At 37.0% G+C, this 17,438-nt stretch overlaps 2 protein-coding genes across 2 annotated transcripts in view; both read left to right on the forward strand.

The window, feature by feature from the left end:
• Positions 1-4,645, forward strand: part of LOC138315229 (neprilysin-1-like) — a 44,344-nt gene extending 39,699 nt beyond the window's left edge. The window contains exons 19-22 of the mRNA XM_069256092.1: positions 26-91; positions 447-542; positions 1,507-1,583; positions 1,754-4,645. Of these exons, the coding sequence (XP_069112193.1) occupies positions 26-91; positions 447-542; positions 1,507-1,583; positions 1,754-1,853 (339 nt within the window). The 3' untranslated portion in view covers positions 1,854-4,645. The remainder of the gene's footprint in view (positions 1-25; positions 92-446; positions 543-1,506; positions 1,584-1,753) is intronic.
• Positions 4,646-12,759: 8,114 nt separating this feature from the next.
• Positions 12,760-17,438, forward strand: part of LOC138315238 (arginine-glutamic acid dipeptide repeats protein-like) — a 142,209-nt gene continuing 137,530 nt past the window's right edge. Inside the window, 3 exon segments of the mRNA XM_069256104.1 lie at positions 12,760-12,898; positions 15,293-15,370; positions 16,236-16,495. Of these exon segments, the coding sequence (XP_069112205.1) occupies positions 16,249-16,495 (247 nt within the window). The 5' untranslated portion in view covers positions 12,760-12,898; positions 15,293-15,370; positions 16,236-16,248.

Consider the following 17,438-nt stretch of genomic DNA (forward strand, 5'->3'; position numbering starts at 1 on the left):
CATATGTAAATAAATCTCATTACAGATTGACGGTAAAAATACACAAGGAGAAAACATCGCAGATAATGGTGGTCTGAAACAATCGTATAGGGTATGTATATAAGATATAGAAGACAGTCTATACTTAAACATGTTGTGTCGTATTTTCACTCACACTACCAACATGTATTGTAAATTGAATTATTTCTCCAATTAATGTCTAACAAATCAGGCTTTCAGTTTCGGTTTTATTGTTTTAACTATTTGATCTGTTTTGTTCTAACACATATTAGATATGCGATATTTTTACCTAAATGTCTGACAAGGTGGTAGTCTCACCTACCCAACATGTTCCCGTAGTTCAATAGTTGTTACACTTGTTTTCATAAGTATATTTGTAAGCATCTTCTGTCCAATTAAGCATGACTTTTGCTGTGTGATGTTCTATTATGTATGTCTCTTTACAGGCCTATAAGAAATGGGTGGCCAAGCACGGGGAGGAATTAGCATTGCCAAGTTTGGATCTGACACATGATCAACTTTTCTTTCTAAACTACGGACAGGTAATAACCTTATTAGGCTACTGAAAATACGATTCATATATATAGTTTTACGATGTCATCCAGATCAAGAAAATTTTTCATATTTTATAACTAGTTAATATTAAGCTATAATATGAAAGTTGATATTTGCAAAAATGTCTGTGATACAATTCACATCTCCTACTTACTCCATCACACCTCGTGCTAATCCAATCACATCTCGTGCCAATCCCACCAAATATCGTGCTAATTTAATCACATCTCGTGCCAATCTCATAACATCTCGTGCTAATCCAATTAGATACAATAATCCAATCACACCTCGTGCTAATTCAACCATATTTCGTGTTTATCCCATCACACCTCGTGCTTATCAAATCACATCTCTTTCCAACCCCAAAAAACCTCTAGCTAATCGCATCACATTTCGTAGCAGTCCAATCACATTTTGTGTCGGTCCCATCAAATCCAGTCACATCTCGGGTTTATCCAATCACACCTCGTGCTAATTCAGTCACATCTCGTGCTAATCCAATCACATCTCGTGCTAATCTAATCACATCTCGTTCTAGTCCAATCAAACCTCGTGCTTATCCAATCACACTTCGTGCCAATGCCACCACACCTCCATCCCATCAGACCCCAATTCCATATAATGCTGATTCAAATGGCAAATACATGTAGGATAAAGTTCTTTAAATCGATGTAATACTTACTTTGTATGGGGCCGCGGTGGCCGAGTGGTTAAGATGTACCGACATATAACCACATGCCCTCCACCTCTGGGTCGTGAGTTCGAATCCTATGTGGGGCAGTTGTCAGGTACTGACCGCTTGTCGGTGGTTTTTCTCCGGGTACTCCGGCTTTCCTCCACCAACAAACCTGACACGTCCTTAAATGACCCTGGCTGTTAATTGTAATACTTACTTTGTATGAATAATGTAACATTTATGTACCAGAATGATATTGTTTTATCTATTATTAGATATGGTGTGGGAGCATGCGAAATGAGGAAGCTTTGCACGAGATTCGAACATCTGTTCACAGTCCCGGATCAATCAGGTAAGTCGTCTTATTTACACCTACCCAATCAGGGGTGACGTTACAAACAGAGCAAGAAACTTTAAGAGCAAAGAAACCGATTGGTACAAGCAAGATTACATTGATTTGTTTGGTACGTAATGCTATTGTAGCAATATGGTTTTGTGTAATCGGCTTTTTCCTCGTTTCAGAGTACTGGGTCCATTGTCGAATTCTAAAGACTTCTCAGAGGCTTATAAATGCAAACCAGGAAGCAGAATGAACCCAACACATAAGTGTTCTATATGGTAATTGGTTAAAGCTGGTGGTCATTATTCAATCATTGACACTGTGACAGACGTGTGTGAATCAGTGTTTTTTTTTTATCTATAATCGACGCATTATGAAAGGTGTCTGATGTACAATGACGTAGCACATTACTCCTAGGGTGAAGATGATCCTCTTAATGCTGTGTGGAAAGATTCTCTTCTTTCTATAATCCACCGGGATGTGTTGGATGTTCTTAAGATATAACTGTGGACGAATTATGAAACATAGTTTTATTCGCACTCAGGGTATACGTAAAATTAAGACGAAAGTGTATATCTAGAACCGACTTTAAAACGAAAGTGACGTTTCTGATGTCATATTATTACACCTTTGATACAATTCCTATTGGTATCGACACTGCATACTACCATATGCAGCATGTGTAAGTTACAAAATACAACATTCTAAAGAAAAGTTTACAAAAACGTTAACACATTGAAGAACGGGAGTAGTGAACTACTATTCATGTCTTATTATGATGTACAGCAGGAGAGAGAACTCTGGCACATACTATCACTATCGACTATTTTGTTATGAAAGAATCTGCATCACCGAACCTGCTCAGATTGTTCAAAATGATAAAACTGTGATTCTCAATATCCTTCGTACATTGTCAGATATGTCCGTGTTGGTGTTCTGAGCACATACAATATGATTGGTGGTGTGACTGGTAGTGATATAAGTACAGGTGGGCTCTTCCACCACATTATAAAAGTACTTTATTTCATAAATGAAGTAAATATGATAAGATATATAGAAAATAATCTACGATGGACTTTGTTGTGTTTGTCCATGATATTGTGGTTTTTTTCTGTATTCATATTATTTTGTTATCTTCCTGGTACAAAGATAACATACCACGATATGATAAAATATATTCGTATCCTTCTTGGTATGAACTTCTTTCCAAAATTCAGGGGTACAACATTTTTCCCAAAACAAAACGAAAACATTGTGTCGTGTCACGGCGACTTTCTGCTGTTATCCTGGAACTTACACTTCGCTTTACAATTATTTCTGAAAACCAATATCATCATGTATTACTATTGCCAGTAAATAATGTTTTGATATACTGCCTTTTGTATGTATATATCCAGAAAACAGCTGTAATATGAAAAATTGCCATTTTTGTATTATTATCATTAATTTCTGGACTTTTTTATGTGTATTCAAAGCCATATTGATTTTGTGGTAGTCACAGGATCTCATAAAAATATGGTTTACGCTAATTAATGTCAATACAGCATATATAACATTGTGAATACTCATCGGTATCGTCCATGAACCATCACTGTGTATTCATTTGAAGGAACGTCGATACGTGTCTTACTTGTTTGTTTTCATCAGATGTTTTATTTTATCAATATGTTATTGGATATATTGTACATATATATATATATATGTTAAGATACTTGCTCAGTATATCTCCGTAAATAAATTACGACATGAGCTGCGATCGAGTTGAACCAAGGGAAGTAACTCGTCCAAAATCTTGATACCAATATTGTCGATTTGTCGTTAGCTAATTTGTCATTGTACATAATGTTTTGCATTTGTTATTTCTTTTAAATCTGTTTTTTCGTTATTGTATACTCCAACAGTCCAGTAAATCATATGTATCATACAGTGCTGTTTTCTGTATATTTATAATGATATAAATCTGTTCCAAGTCATCATTCACAGTGTTATTTAGGGATTAAGGTATCATTTTGGTTACTCTTTCTAAGAATAAAGTTGAGCAGGGTATCGATATTTGCGGTCCGTGAAGAAGCAGGCATGGATTCCCTACTCATTAATTTCTTATTCTTCGATAGAACCACCAGAAAGATACTTTAATCTATATATTTACAACAATTTTTTATAGTTCAATATCTACTCCATGAGAGCTTATAATATTTATAAGATTAAAATCGAATTGTATCATTTGGCTCCGACAAGCATTTGAAACAGACCCTAAGTGTTGACGGGAATTCTCGACAATCTATCAATAAACAAACAGATGATATAAGACTCTTTCGTGTATGAAGGATGCGGATAGTCCAGCTGGGGTGTTACTAAATAAGATAAATCCCGAGAGAAAAAAATCTGCCGAGGAATTTTTTAGGGGCTCAAGGCAGGAATGTCCCATTTTTCCTACCCAGCATATGACAGAATAGTTAACTACCATTTCATTTGTGGGAGCGTAGCTGCAGAAAATGTTATGTTTTTCTACGCATAAGTTTGGTCTTTAGGTATTCTGTTTTTAATGACGTCATACTAAATGAAACGTCATATTTTAATTGTGACAATAGTTGTGACAAGAAGGCCAACCCATTCCATCGTTTGTGCAATAAACTTGTTTGCATAGGTATATTACCCTGGAAAACCTATCTGACACAGAAAGATACGAGAGGATAAATAATGCCGTCAGGGGAAGCATATATCTAGGTTTCGCCAGAGTGTAAATTCATTATTTGTAGGCGTTTACATAGTTTGATGACATACATTTAACATAACGTAGCAGGATTATTAATGTATATGTAGTTGTGACGCGGGGTCGGGTTCAAAACAGACGAAGAACAAGAACAAACACACCTTAGAGTACCGACCCGACGAATTAGCAAAAAATCGCATCGTTGTTTCAAACACTTCTATAAATTCTACTACTAACTGTACCACACAACAGAAGACCTCATTACACAGTGTATACACACACGGTAACACTCAACAGAAGATCTCATTACACAGTGTGTACACACATTGTACCACTCAACAGAAGACCTCATTACACAGTGTGTACACAACGGTACCACTCAACAGAAGATCTCATTACACAGTGTGTACACACATTGTACCACTCAACAGATGATCTCATTACACAGTATGTACACACACACTGTACCACTCAACAGAAGATCTCATGACACAGTATGTACACACACTGTACCACTCAACAGAAGATATCATTACACAGTGTGTACACACATTGTACCACTCAACAGAAGATCTCATTACATTGTGTACACACACTGTACCACTCAACAGAAGATCTCATTACACAGTATGTACACATATGTACACACACTGTACCACTCAACAGAAGATCACATTACACAGTGTGTACACACACTGTACCACTCAACAGAAGATCTCATTACACAGTATGTACACACACTGTACCACTCAACAGAAGATCTCATTACACAGTATGTACACACACTGTACCACTCAACAGAAGATCTCATTACACAGTGTGTACACACACTGTACCACTCAACAGAAGATATCATTACACAGTATGTACACACACTGTACCACTCAACAGAAGATCTCATTACACAGTGTGTACACACATTGTACCACTCAACAGAAGATCTCATTACACCGTGTATGCACACACACTGTTTCACTCAAAAGAAGATCTCATTGCACAGAGTGTACACACACTGTACTACTCAACAGAAGATATCATTCCACAGTATGTACACGCACTGTACCACGCAACAGAAGATCTCATTACACAGTGTGTACACACATTGTACCACTCAACAGAAGATCTCATAACAGAAGATCTCATTACACAGTGTGTACACACACCGTACCACTCAACAGATGATCTCATTACACAGTGTGTACAAACACTGTACCACTCAACAGAAGATCTCATTACACAGTATGTACACACACTGTACAACTCAACAGAAGATATCATTACACAGTGTGTACACACACGGTAACACTCAATAGATCTCATTACACAGTGTGTACACACATTGTACCACACAACAGAAGATCTCATTACACAGTATGTACACAACGGTAACACTCAATAGATCTCATTACACAGTGTGTACACACACTGTACCACTCAACAGATGACTCATTCTATTACACAGTATGTACACACACTGTACCACTCAACAGAAGATCTCATTACACAGTGTGTACACACACTGTACCACTCAACAGAAGATCTCATTACACAGTGTACACACACACTGTACCACTCAACAGAAGATCTCATTACACAGTATGTACACACACTGTACCACTCAACAGAAGATCTCATTACACAGTGTGTACACACATTGTACCACTCAACAGAAGATCTCATTACACAGTGTGTACACACACACTGTACCACTCAACAGAAGATCTCATTACACAGTATGTACACACACTGTACCACTCAACAGAAGATCTCATTACACAGTATGTACACACACACACTGTACCACTCAACAGAAGATCTCATTACACAGTATGTACACACACACACACTGTACCAATCAACAGAAGATATCATTCCACAGTATGTACACACACACACTGTGCCACTCAACAGAAGATCTCATTACACAGAGTGTACACACATTGTACCACTCAACAGAAGATATCATTACACAGAGTGTACACACATTGTACCACTCAACAGAAGATCTCATTACACAGTATGTACACACACACACACTGTACCAATCAACAGAAGATATCATTCCACAGTATGTACACACACACACACTGTGCCACTCAACAGAAGATCTCATTACACAGTGTATACACACATTGTACCACTCAACAGAAGATATCATTACACAGAGTGTACACACATTGTACAACTCAACAGAAGATATCATTACACAGTGTGTACACACATTGTACACACTCAACAGAAGATCTCATTACACAGTATGTACACACACTGTACCACTCAACAGAAGATCTCATTACACAGTGTGTACACACATTGTACCACTCAACAGAAGATCTCATTACACAGTATGTACACACACATTGTACCACTCAACAGAAGATCTCATTACACAGTGTACACACACACTGTACCACTCAACAGAAGATCTCATTACACAGTGTGTACACACACTGTACCACTCAACAGAAGATCTCATTACACAGTATGTACACACACTGTACCACTCAACAGAAGATCTCATTACACAGTGTGTACACACACTGTACCACTCAACAGAAGATCTCATTACACAGTGTGTACACACACTGTACCACTCAACAGAAGATCTCATTACACAGTGTGTACACACACTGTACCACTCAACAGAAGATCTCATTACACAGTGTGTACACACACTGTACCACTCAACAGAAGATCTCATTACACAGTGTGTACACACACACTGTACCACTCAACAGAAGATCTCATTACACAGTATGTACACACACTGTACCACTCAACAGAAGATCTCATTACACAGTGTGTACACACACTGTACCACTCAACAGAAGATCTCATTACACAGTGTGTACACACACTGTACCACTCAACAGAAGATCTCATTACACAGTGTGTACACACACACTGTACCACTCAACAGAAGATCTCATTACACAGTGTGTACACACATTGTACCACTCAACAGAAGATCTCATTACACAGTGTGTACACACACTGTACCACTCAACAGAAGATCTCATTACACAGTGTGTACACACATTGTACCACTCAACAGAAGATCTCATTACACAGTGTGTACACACACTGTACCACTCAACAGAAGATCTCATTACACAGTATGTACACACACTGTACCACTCAACAGAAGATCTCATTACACAGTGTGTACACACACGGTACCACTCAACAGAAGATCTCATTACACAGTGTGTACACACACTGTACCACTCAACAGAAGATCTCATTACACAGTGTGTACACACACTGTACCACTCAACAGAAGATCTCATTACACAGTGTGTACACACATTGTACCACTCAACAGAAGATCTCATTACACAGTGTGTACACACACACTGTACCACTCAACAGAAGATCTCATTACACAGTATGTACACACACACTGTACCACTCAACAGAAGATTTCATTACACAATGTGTACACACATTGTACCACTCAACAGAAGATCTCATTACACAGTGTGTATACACACATTGTACCACTCAACAGAAGATATCATTACACAGTGTTTACACACATTGTACCGCTCAACAGAAGATCTCATTACACAGTGTGTATACACACATAGTACCACTCAACAGAAGATATCATTACACAGTATGTACACACATTGTACCACTCAACAGAAGATCTCATTACACAGTGTGTACACACATTGTACCACTCAACAGAAGATCTCATTACACAGTGTGTACACACACTGTACCACTCAACAGAAGATCTCATTACACAGTATGTACACACACTGTACCACTCAACAGAAGATCTCATTACACAGTGTGTACACACATTGTACCACTCAACAGAAGATCTCATTACACAGTGTGTACACACACTGTACCACTCAACAGAAGATCTCATTACACAGTGTGTACACACATTGTACCACTCAACAGAAGATATCATTACACAGTGTGTACACACACTGTACCACTCAACAGAAGATCTCATTACACAGTGTGTACACACACTGTACCACTCAACAGAAGATCTCATTACACAGTATGTACACACATTGTACCACTCAACAGAAGATCTCATTACACAGTGTGTACACACACTGTACCACTCAACAGAAGATCTCATTACACAGTGTGTACACACACTGTACCACTCAACAGAAGATCTCATTACATTGTGTACACACACTGTAATATTCAACAGACGGTATTCATGTCCCATGACAGTTGTCAGTGGTCTCTAGCACGTTAAAATTATTGTTACTTTGGTGTGTGTAATTTGTTACTAATAAAATCGTCATTCTAATATCATATCCTGGTTTTTTTTATATATATTTCAAAATTAGGATAGAGGATTAAATACCCTATCCATTAGTTTGAGCATTGAAAGGCTGCTTCTTATTTTCATTTTCATTTTGTCTTTTTCACTTTTGAATCATTACGCCCTGTTACTAGTTGGTAAAATAACACCGACACATTGTCAATTTCTCATAACAGATGAGTCAGAATTATCATAAACGTAGAAATATCCTAATTATCTTTGTATTATCCAGGGTAATTTGTTATAAATCATATTTATAGAATATCAAGAAAGAACACGATTCGTCATTATGGAAAAAGCGCATATGGAGAATATAAATGATGCAAAATATATCGTATAAGTAAAACATTTATGAATATCCAGAATACAAAAATGATTCGAAATTAGCAAAAATAATAGAAATTATCAAACGTTAATGATTCAAAAGTAATCTCGAAAAAATGGGAACTAAATTTCATGAGTGTTCATATGAAAATGATTGAAAATTATCAAAAAATATAGGAATACAAAGAATGACAATTGATCAAAACTGATATCAGATAAATTTCAAAATCAAAACAAATGTAAAGTTGTCAGGAAGTTCATCAAAACACTAATATTGCTAATTATTTAATTAAATAAACACACGAATATCCCAAACGAATGTTATTTAAAAGTTTGAAAATCATAGACATAAGAGGAGCAGAAATCGGAAATGTTCCAGGAATGGTAAACCATTGTTTGTTCACATTCAATCTTTACAAGAAAATCAAGAATGTATTCAAAGCATTCGGAATATGCTGAAAAAATCATAGAAACACCCAAGGTAAAAATTATGACGTTGTAGAAATTAAAAACAGGATGATTAAAAATCATGGGAAGGATTTGTCTATATACACTGTACACTCCCAGATCTTTCTTCTACGAACTCTTTGTATCTGTTAAGCAATGCCATCTTGTTATAGCTGGTATTGATGGTTTCCCTGCGTGGTTCCTATCTTCAGATATTTACATTGTGTATTCAGTTTCATCAACCAGGTTTTTGTCCATACGCACATTTTATTGATGTTATCTTGGAAAACAAGTCTACCAAGATCCGAGTGAATTGATTAGTCTAATGGACATCTTTGTATCATCTGCAAATAATTTGCTGGTGCAGTAGATCATATCTGACATGCCATTCATTGTTACTTGTACGTAGGACGAGCGTCGTGTAGTTAGATGGAACATGCAATTAATAAAACTACAAACAATTAACCATTTATTTACATAAAACACAAATCTTACTCACTTTTAACCAATTTCACACCAAATTTACAGGGTCTAAAGTCTCTGCTCCGTCACACTGAGCCACGAAGAGTCATCAGCAACACCAGATTTCCAAACGTAGCTACCAGCTGCGCCGATCCACTAAGGAAAATAATACCTCAGACCGGAATCGAAGCGTAATGTAAGGTTCCACCAAAGATGCTATATAAAGTGGCAGAAATCTCAATACATACGTGGTTTTCTTAAACAAAAGTAGAATGCCATCCATCCTGACAGAAACGCAGCGTCAGACTGACCTTCCTCTATGATGGTCCTGACGTCGGAACTCACTTAAATACTGACCTTCCTGTATGATGGCCCTGACACCGGCACTCCCTTACCGGTTGACCTTCCTGTATGATGGTCCTGGCGCCTGCATTCCCTTACAGGTTGGCCTTCCTGTATGATGGTCCTGACATCGGCACTCCCTTACAGGCTGACCTTCCTCTATGATGGCCCTGACGCCGGCACTCCCTTACAGGCAGACCTTCCTGTATGATGGTCCTGACATGGGCATTCCTTTACAGGATGACCTTCCTGTATGATGGTTCTGACACCGGCACTCCCTTACAGACTGACCTTCCTCTATGATGGTCCTGACGTCGGCACTCACCTAATCCTGGCGCCTGCATTCCCTTGTATGATGGCCCTGACACCGGCACTCCCTTACAGGTTGGCCTTCCTGTATGATGGTCCTGGCGCCTGCATTCCCTTACAGGTTGGCCTTCCAGTATGATGGTCCTGACACCGGCACTCACTTACAGGTTGACCTTCCTGTATGATGGTCCTGGCGCCTGCATTCCCTTACAGGTTGGCCTTCCTGTATGATGGTCCTGACATCGGCACTCCCTTACAGGCTGACCTTCCTCTATGATGGCCCTGACGCCGGCACTCCCTTACAGGCAGACCTTCCTGTATGATGGTCCTGACATGGGCATTCCTTTACAGGATGACCTTCCTGTATGATGGTTCTGACACCGGCACTCCCTTACAGACTGACCTTCCTCTATGATGGTCCTGACGTCGGCACTCACCTAATCCTGGCGCCTGCATTCCCTTACAGGTTGGCCCTGACATCGGCACTCCCTTACAGGCTGACCTTCCTCTATGATGGCCCTGACGCCGGCACTCCCTTACAGGCAGACCTTCCTGTATGATGGTCCTGACATGGGCATTCCTTTACAGGCTGACCTTCCTGTATGATGGCCCTGACACCGGCACTCCCTTACAGGCTGACCTTCCTGTATGATGGTCCTGACACCGGCACTCCCTTAAAGGCTGACCTTCCTGTATGATGGTCCTGACACCGGCACTCCCTTACAGGCTGACCTTCCTGTATGATGGTCCTGACACCGGCACTCACTTAAAGACTGACCTTCCTGTATGATGGCCCTGACACCGGCACTCCCTTACCGGTTGACCTTCCTGTATGATGGTCCTGGCGCCTGCATTCCCTTACAGGTTGGCCTTCCTGTATGATGGTCCTGACACCGGCACTCACTTACAAGTTGATCTTCCAAATTTCAGTACTGTGTATGTTACGTTTGGTTTCTGTGCTGTTACAAAATGAGAAATTTGTGTCAATCATGTTTTTTTCATCTTCACTAATTGCTTACATATTCTCAGTACTAGAAGAACTAGTTAATTTAATAAAAAAAATATTATATTTATGCCATTGCACTACTTGTTTAATGCAGGTTTATAAGAAAAAGAACCACCAGAGATAAAAATAAACTTCCATTTGATATCTCAAAACAGTTTAATAAAAACCTTAAAACTAGTACTTAACACTTAAAAAGAATTGAATGAGTATTGTAAAAACATAAGACAACAGCACAGAACAGAAAATTGTACTAGAGGAGTTTTTTTACCTTTGATGTCGTCAGATTTAATTTTCAGATCGAGTCCTCTTCTCAACTTTTCCATGCGGATAACAGGAAATGATGCTCAATCAAATAATTATGGGTAATATTACTCAGCTTGAGTGTAGGTCCTCAAATAAACCAGAAATTATCACGGTATCAGTACAGAATCGAAATCTTGGGACAAACAAACAAATATCACAAAATGACACAAAATGGAGAAAAAAAACCCAAAAACAACATTTTTGGTAAAAAACCTTTAATTGAAATTGCAATACCAGCATATGTTCCGAATTAAATAACTTTAGGTATATGCAATGTTGTTTTTTTATAAAAGTAAATTTGGTATAGGTCTATGCCATCGGACAACATCGTTTTTTTTTTCAAAATTCAAATATTTGAAATGGTCCATTTTTTTTATAAAATTATATTTTTCAAGTAAAATGTGTGTTAAAATAAAGTATTAAAGTATTAGATGTAATTTATCATGTAAATGTACATTTGGTTATATTATTTGATTAGAACAAAAATATAAATCTCTGTAGGAAAAGAGGCCATTTCTGATATTGACTCATATAAGATTGTCGATTTATTACTGTATATTTTAATTATGGAAAATAAATAATATTTCTACATTTTTTTCCATATCCACATGCCTGTTTTCAAATTGTAAACTGATAAATACATACAATATATTTGTATGGATTTGAGACATTGTCTTCGGGTGAATAGATACTGTTTAATTCAAATAAATTTGAATAAATAGATATAGATTTGAACAAATTATTTTTCTTTTAAGTCTCCAGATTCTGCTGTTAGAAATATCAATAAATCAATTTTGGGAAAATAAAAATAATTACATAACAGTTAATGCGAAATGTGTTAATTAGCATTGTTCGCTAAATATGTGCTGATCTAACATTCGTCTTGCTTTGAATGTAATGAATACTGACTCACTGGCACTCCTCTAGGTATACTTGACATATATTTTTTTTATGAGTTATCCCCCTTGTGGCCCCGGAGATGGTGACTCTGATTGGCCAGTGACCCCGCGGTCAAAGGAGAGCGATCACTGGATTATGGAATATGGCGGACTGCTTGAATCCGATACGTCTTTGTTCGTGAAGGTTTAGAAAGCCCAGTTTCCCATCGCCGACAAAATGTAAATCTAAAATGACTGAAAAGCTGGTAAATTGTGAATAACAGCCGACAACAACATCGAGCAGATATGTAGCAAGTCAAGCGTAAACAAAAGCATGTTTATGTTGTAATTTTCCCTATTTTCGTCAGCTGTTTTTCATGTCAGTGTCAGATAACCACGTGCTTTATCCGTTTTAAATATCGATTATTTTCATTTGTTTACCGAAGACATATTTTGGCACTGTAGCTACATTTCTGTTTGAATCACGGCTTTGTCTGTCTTATTAACAAATGTATGTGTGTTGTACCTAGCGTCAACGTTTTTCTGTACGGTTGACATTTGACACCGGCATTTCAAAAATGGAAATTCCACATAATAATGAGCCTCATTAATGTTGTAACTATCATTGAGCATGGTCAGGGCCAAATGTAATATATAAAAATGGACACTTATAATTGGAGAGTTACTTTATGAACATTGCAAATGACCATCGAATGTTGCATGACCAGTACATCATATATATAACACCAGTTTTGTTTAAGTTACAAAACAAGCCGACAGGATAATGTCAATAAGCAACAATTCATGTGCAAATAAATCCATAAGCATATGCACTAGGCCTCATTTACCATGATATTTTGATAATTCTGCTTATGAACCATCCATTATAGGAATGTTTTCGGTAATAGATATAGTGGAGACCTGAAATTCTCTCCCAAATAATGTGATCAATGCTGACAATCTTAACATATTTGAAAATTGAATATAATTTACATTTTCACTGCAGTCCACTATGTAACCTTACTAAGTGCAGTTGGCAGTCATATGAAATATGAACATCAATCGCTTCTTGATGTCATTATCATTGTGATGTCACAATATTGTTGTGCCAGCGATCACGAAAAACGGCTATTCAAATGGCTGTTCCATCCTTGAAGATAACAAATGATAAATTCATTATAGATGTAAAATCCCTTGTTATTTCATCATAAAATTGTTTCCAAATGTAAATATAAGCATTGGACGTCTTTCAGTTGGCATTCATAGCCAAGATGAATGCCAACTGTACAGATCGAGGCAAATCCATTCACGGAATTTGCCTCTGTCCAGTTGGCATTCATAATGGCTATGAACGCCAACTGAAAGACGTTAAATGCTTAAATATATAACCGATTGACCCATTGGGTCATCAAAAAAACACCAGGAATAGAGAGTGATAAAATTGGCATGCTAGATCAACAAGCCATATATATATTAGTGTAATATTAGTTACATTTTATGGTTTATTTGGCAGTTTATAACCAGATGAGATCGAAAGAAGCTACATGTTGTAGTGATCTACATTGTATATGCTGTATTCGACCCAATGAGGGCCCATGTCCCTAAGAGCGCCCCTCCCCATTTTTGAGGCCTTGCCCAGGCATAAATAAAGAACGAAAACTATAGATTTTCAATAATTTCGTCTTATTAGAGCCTTTTCAATTTTTTAAACACCCTGGGCGCTTATTGGGTCGATAAAGTAAGCTTTGACAAAGATGTTATTAGTTACAACAATATTAAAGAATTGTTGACTTTTATTATAATTAAATATAAATATTTTCAAAATGATATACTAAAATACCCAAACAATTTTAATTATTTTTTGCTTTTTATCTAGTGTTTTAAAATGATGATACAAATATTAATTGTTGTTATGACCCTATGTTTAAACTCTTCCACTCTTGTAATCAAGGGTGATCACCCAAATTTTTTATCATCAGAGGTGGCAATACTGCATTTAAAACAGAAAAATGAGCCTGGATGAGCTTTTATTTTGACAAAATAGATGGCGTCTGTAAAAAATTTGAACCGTGAAAAAAAGGTTCATGTTAATATTAAGACCTAATCAAACAAACAATTTCTTCAGGCTACCAACTATTCAGACACATTATCGAGTCTCAGTGTCCATAATCATCCAAATTTAGGATGTTTAACAATTGTTTAGAGACTGAAAAATTATCTTTATCTGAAAACATTTCCTGAAACACAGCTGATTGTTGGGGAAATTGACAACTGATAACAATAAGCGCCCTGCTGCTGTCCAGTTGACATTCATACTCCCATAATTGCCAACTGAATGCAGTTCAATGCTTAATAGCCTATTAGAAGTCTGCTGTTTCATAAAAATCAGGAAAAACAGCCTTATATACATACAGCCACTCCAGCTTATCACTGATGACCATTCATCACAACATGCAGTTTAAAAAAAAAAGCATTTAAGCAAGGAGTTTGACCTCGCAAATGAGTTTGTTTCTACGATATTTTAAATTGTGATCTAGATATTTGTTTTCTTGCATTTGCATATTATTATATTCCTGTTATGGGTTTCAATGTGATAAGGTTTGAAGTATATATATATGTTTTACTGTGTTACAGATAATAAACTGTCCATGACGTGATTAGATCTTTGTGCTTGTGAATCCGTTTTACCAGGAGTTGTCTCCCTTTGAATAAGTAAGTATTAAATGAAATGGATACATTGTTTCCTGGATAAATTTGTACGGTCACACTACAGATTTTCTTTGGTTATATTTGAGCTCTGTTTTAAGTATTACGCCTCATAAAAAAAGTAGTTTTTTTCCAAATTTTACAAATTTTCCACATCATAAATAAATATTTAGTGTTTCCTGTAATAATTAAAGTTAATGAATATTTATGAAACTGAACTCAGGGATCTGGGTCATTTCATGACTTTTAGTCAAAATTCTCCATGGGAAAGTATAACAAAAGTACAGGAAAGCTCCTTAAAATTTTTCTAAACTTAAGACTTTTTACCTTTATATTTCTTTAATGTTTTCCTATAGAGAATTTAAAGTTTAATGAATTCCCACAAGTTAAAGAAAGATATTAAAACTTCCTGATGTTTGGGCTATAGCATATTGGGAAGAACATAATCCTAGATCTTTAAAACTGAAAGGGATACACAACCATATTTAGAGACTATATTTTTTGCTTACAATCCCTTCCCATTAGGATTAGGATTGACTCCTGGCTTGATTTTAGCCATGTTGGTCTGGTTCCTGGCCAGATACCAGACATGGCTGGCTGATGACCGGGTCATCAGACAGCATCGGCCTTATATATACTTGACACGATGTTTGAGTATCGTCCAATATCTGGCCAGTAATTGAGGGGTAATCACACTGCCTGACAATCACCCTGGCATGGTATAAGCATCATTCGTTGTCCATACGATACTCGGGTGATATTTGTACAATGTCCAGTGAATATACCGTTTAGCTGTCGATTACTCTGCATTTGCAAAAGTTTAAGATTGTCTTTTGAATTAAGAATAACCCTCCCTTTGATAATCTTTCAGAATAAATGTCAACATGGACCCAAGAATAATTCTCAAGGAAACTAATGATATGGCTAGTCCAGCTAAGAAACGCAAGGGGAGAGAATCCAAATTTATAAAGCAAGAGGATGAACCAGAAAAAGTACAGGAGGACATTGTAGTGGTGCCCGTTAGGAAAGGTCGTAAGGGGTCAAAATGGCAGGGGTCAGGGTTCATCACAAAAAGAGGTGACCAGATATTATCGTATACCTCGGAGAACAAGATCACCTACAGAAAGGGAGGTAAGTCTGACTGATTAGTGGTGTTGTACCACTTAGACAGGAGTGCAGACATAACCTGAGTCTCTTAGTGTTTATATCAGAATTTTTGTTTAGGTATACAATCACAAGCTGACAGCTGGACAGTAATACAGAAACTAGGTTGCTGGATGACTGTTAGCCAGAATCTTAATGATATTACTGATATACTTCACTTGAATAAAAAATCTCTGAATGGTAAAATTCTACAAGAAACAATGATTTTGTTGCTTTTGATAATAACCATTATTGATGGATCGTTAGCTGTTAATCAAATGGCATGTGTCTGTATCTGTATCTGTTGATTACGTCAGATAACCAATACTGGCATATGATTGATGGGGAGAGAGCGCATATATATATATATATCTGTGTGACTTAACATTTTGATTTTGAATTGTCTATAATGTTTGTTCAGACATTGAATGTGTATATATATGCATTTTTAATATTCTTTCCATGGTCAAACTTATATTTTCTTTTGGGGAGGGGATGTTATATAATTACCTGTAATTCTGAGTTAATTACACCTTGATTTATGAAATATTTCATTTAAAATGTCTGTTAGGCTCCTCAGTACAAGTAATTATTTATAATAGAACCTTTGTATTGATTTGATTATATAATGTAGGTGGGATGGACATTGATAAAAAGATAACATGCTATGTAATGAATTTAGAATATAATGAATGTTTTAAAAGTATAGATGAATGAGGGAAAAATCAGTTTGTCAATAGCTGAAGATTACATAACATCAAAACGCCCTCGGAACATGGAATATTGTAAATTTGAATAGGTATCACGTGAAGTTAATTATAAACAGTGGTGATGATTGAGGAGGCGAGGTGTATAATTAACCTGGCCCAGGAGTCCGTGCAGCTGTAGGGGTCTAGTGGTGAACCCATTAGACAAGGGGTGGGGACTCCCC

Source organism: Argopecten irradians, chromosome 1 (genome assembly GCF_041381155.1).
Source record: "Argopecten irradians isolate NY chromosome 1, Ai_NY, whole genome shotgun sequence".
In the NCBI taxonomy this organism is placed as follows: Eukaryota; Metazoa; Mollusca; class Bivalvia; order Pectinida; family Pectinidae; genus Argopecten; species Argopecten irradians.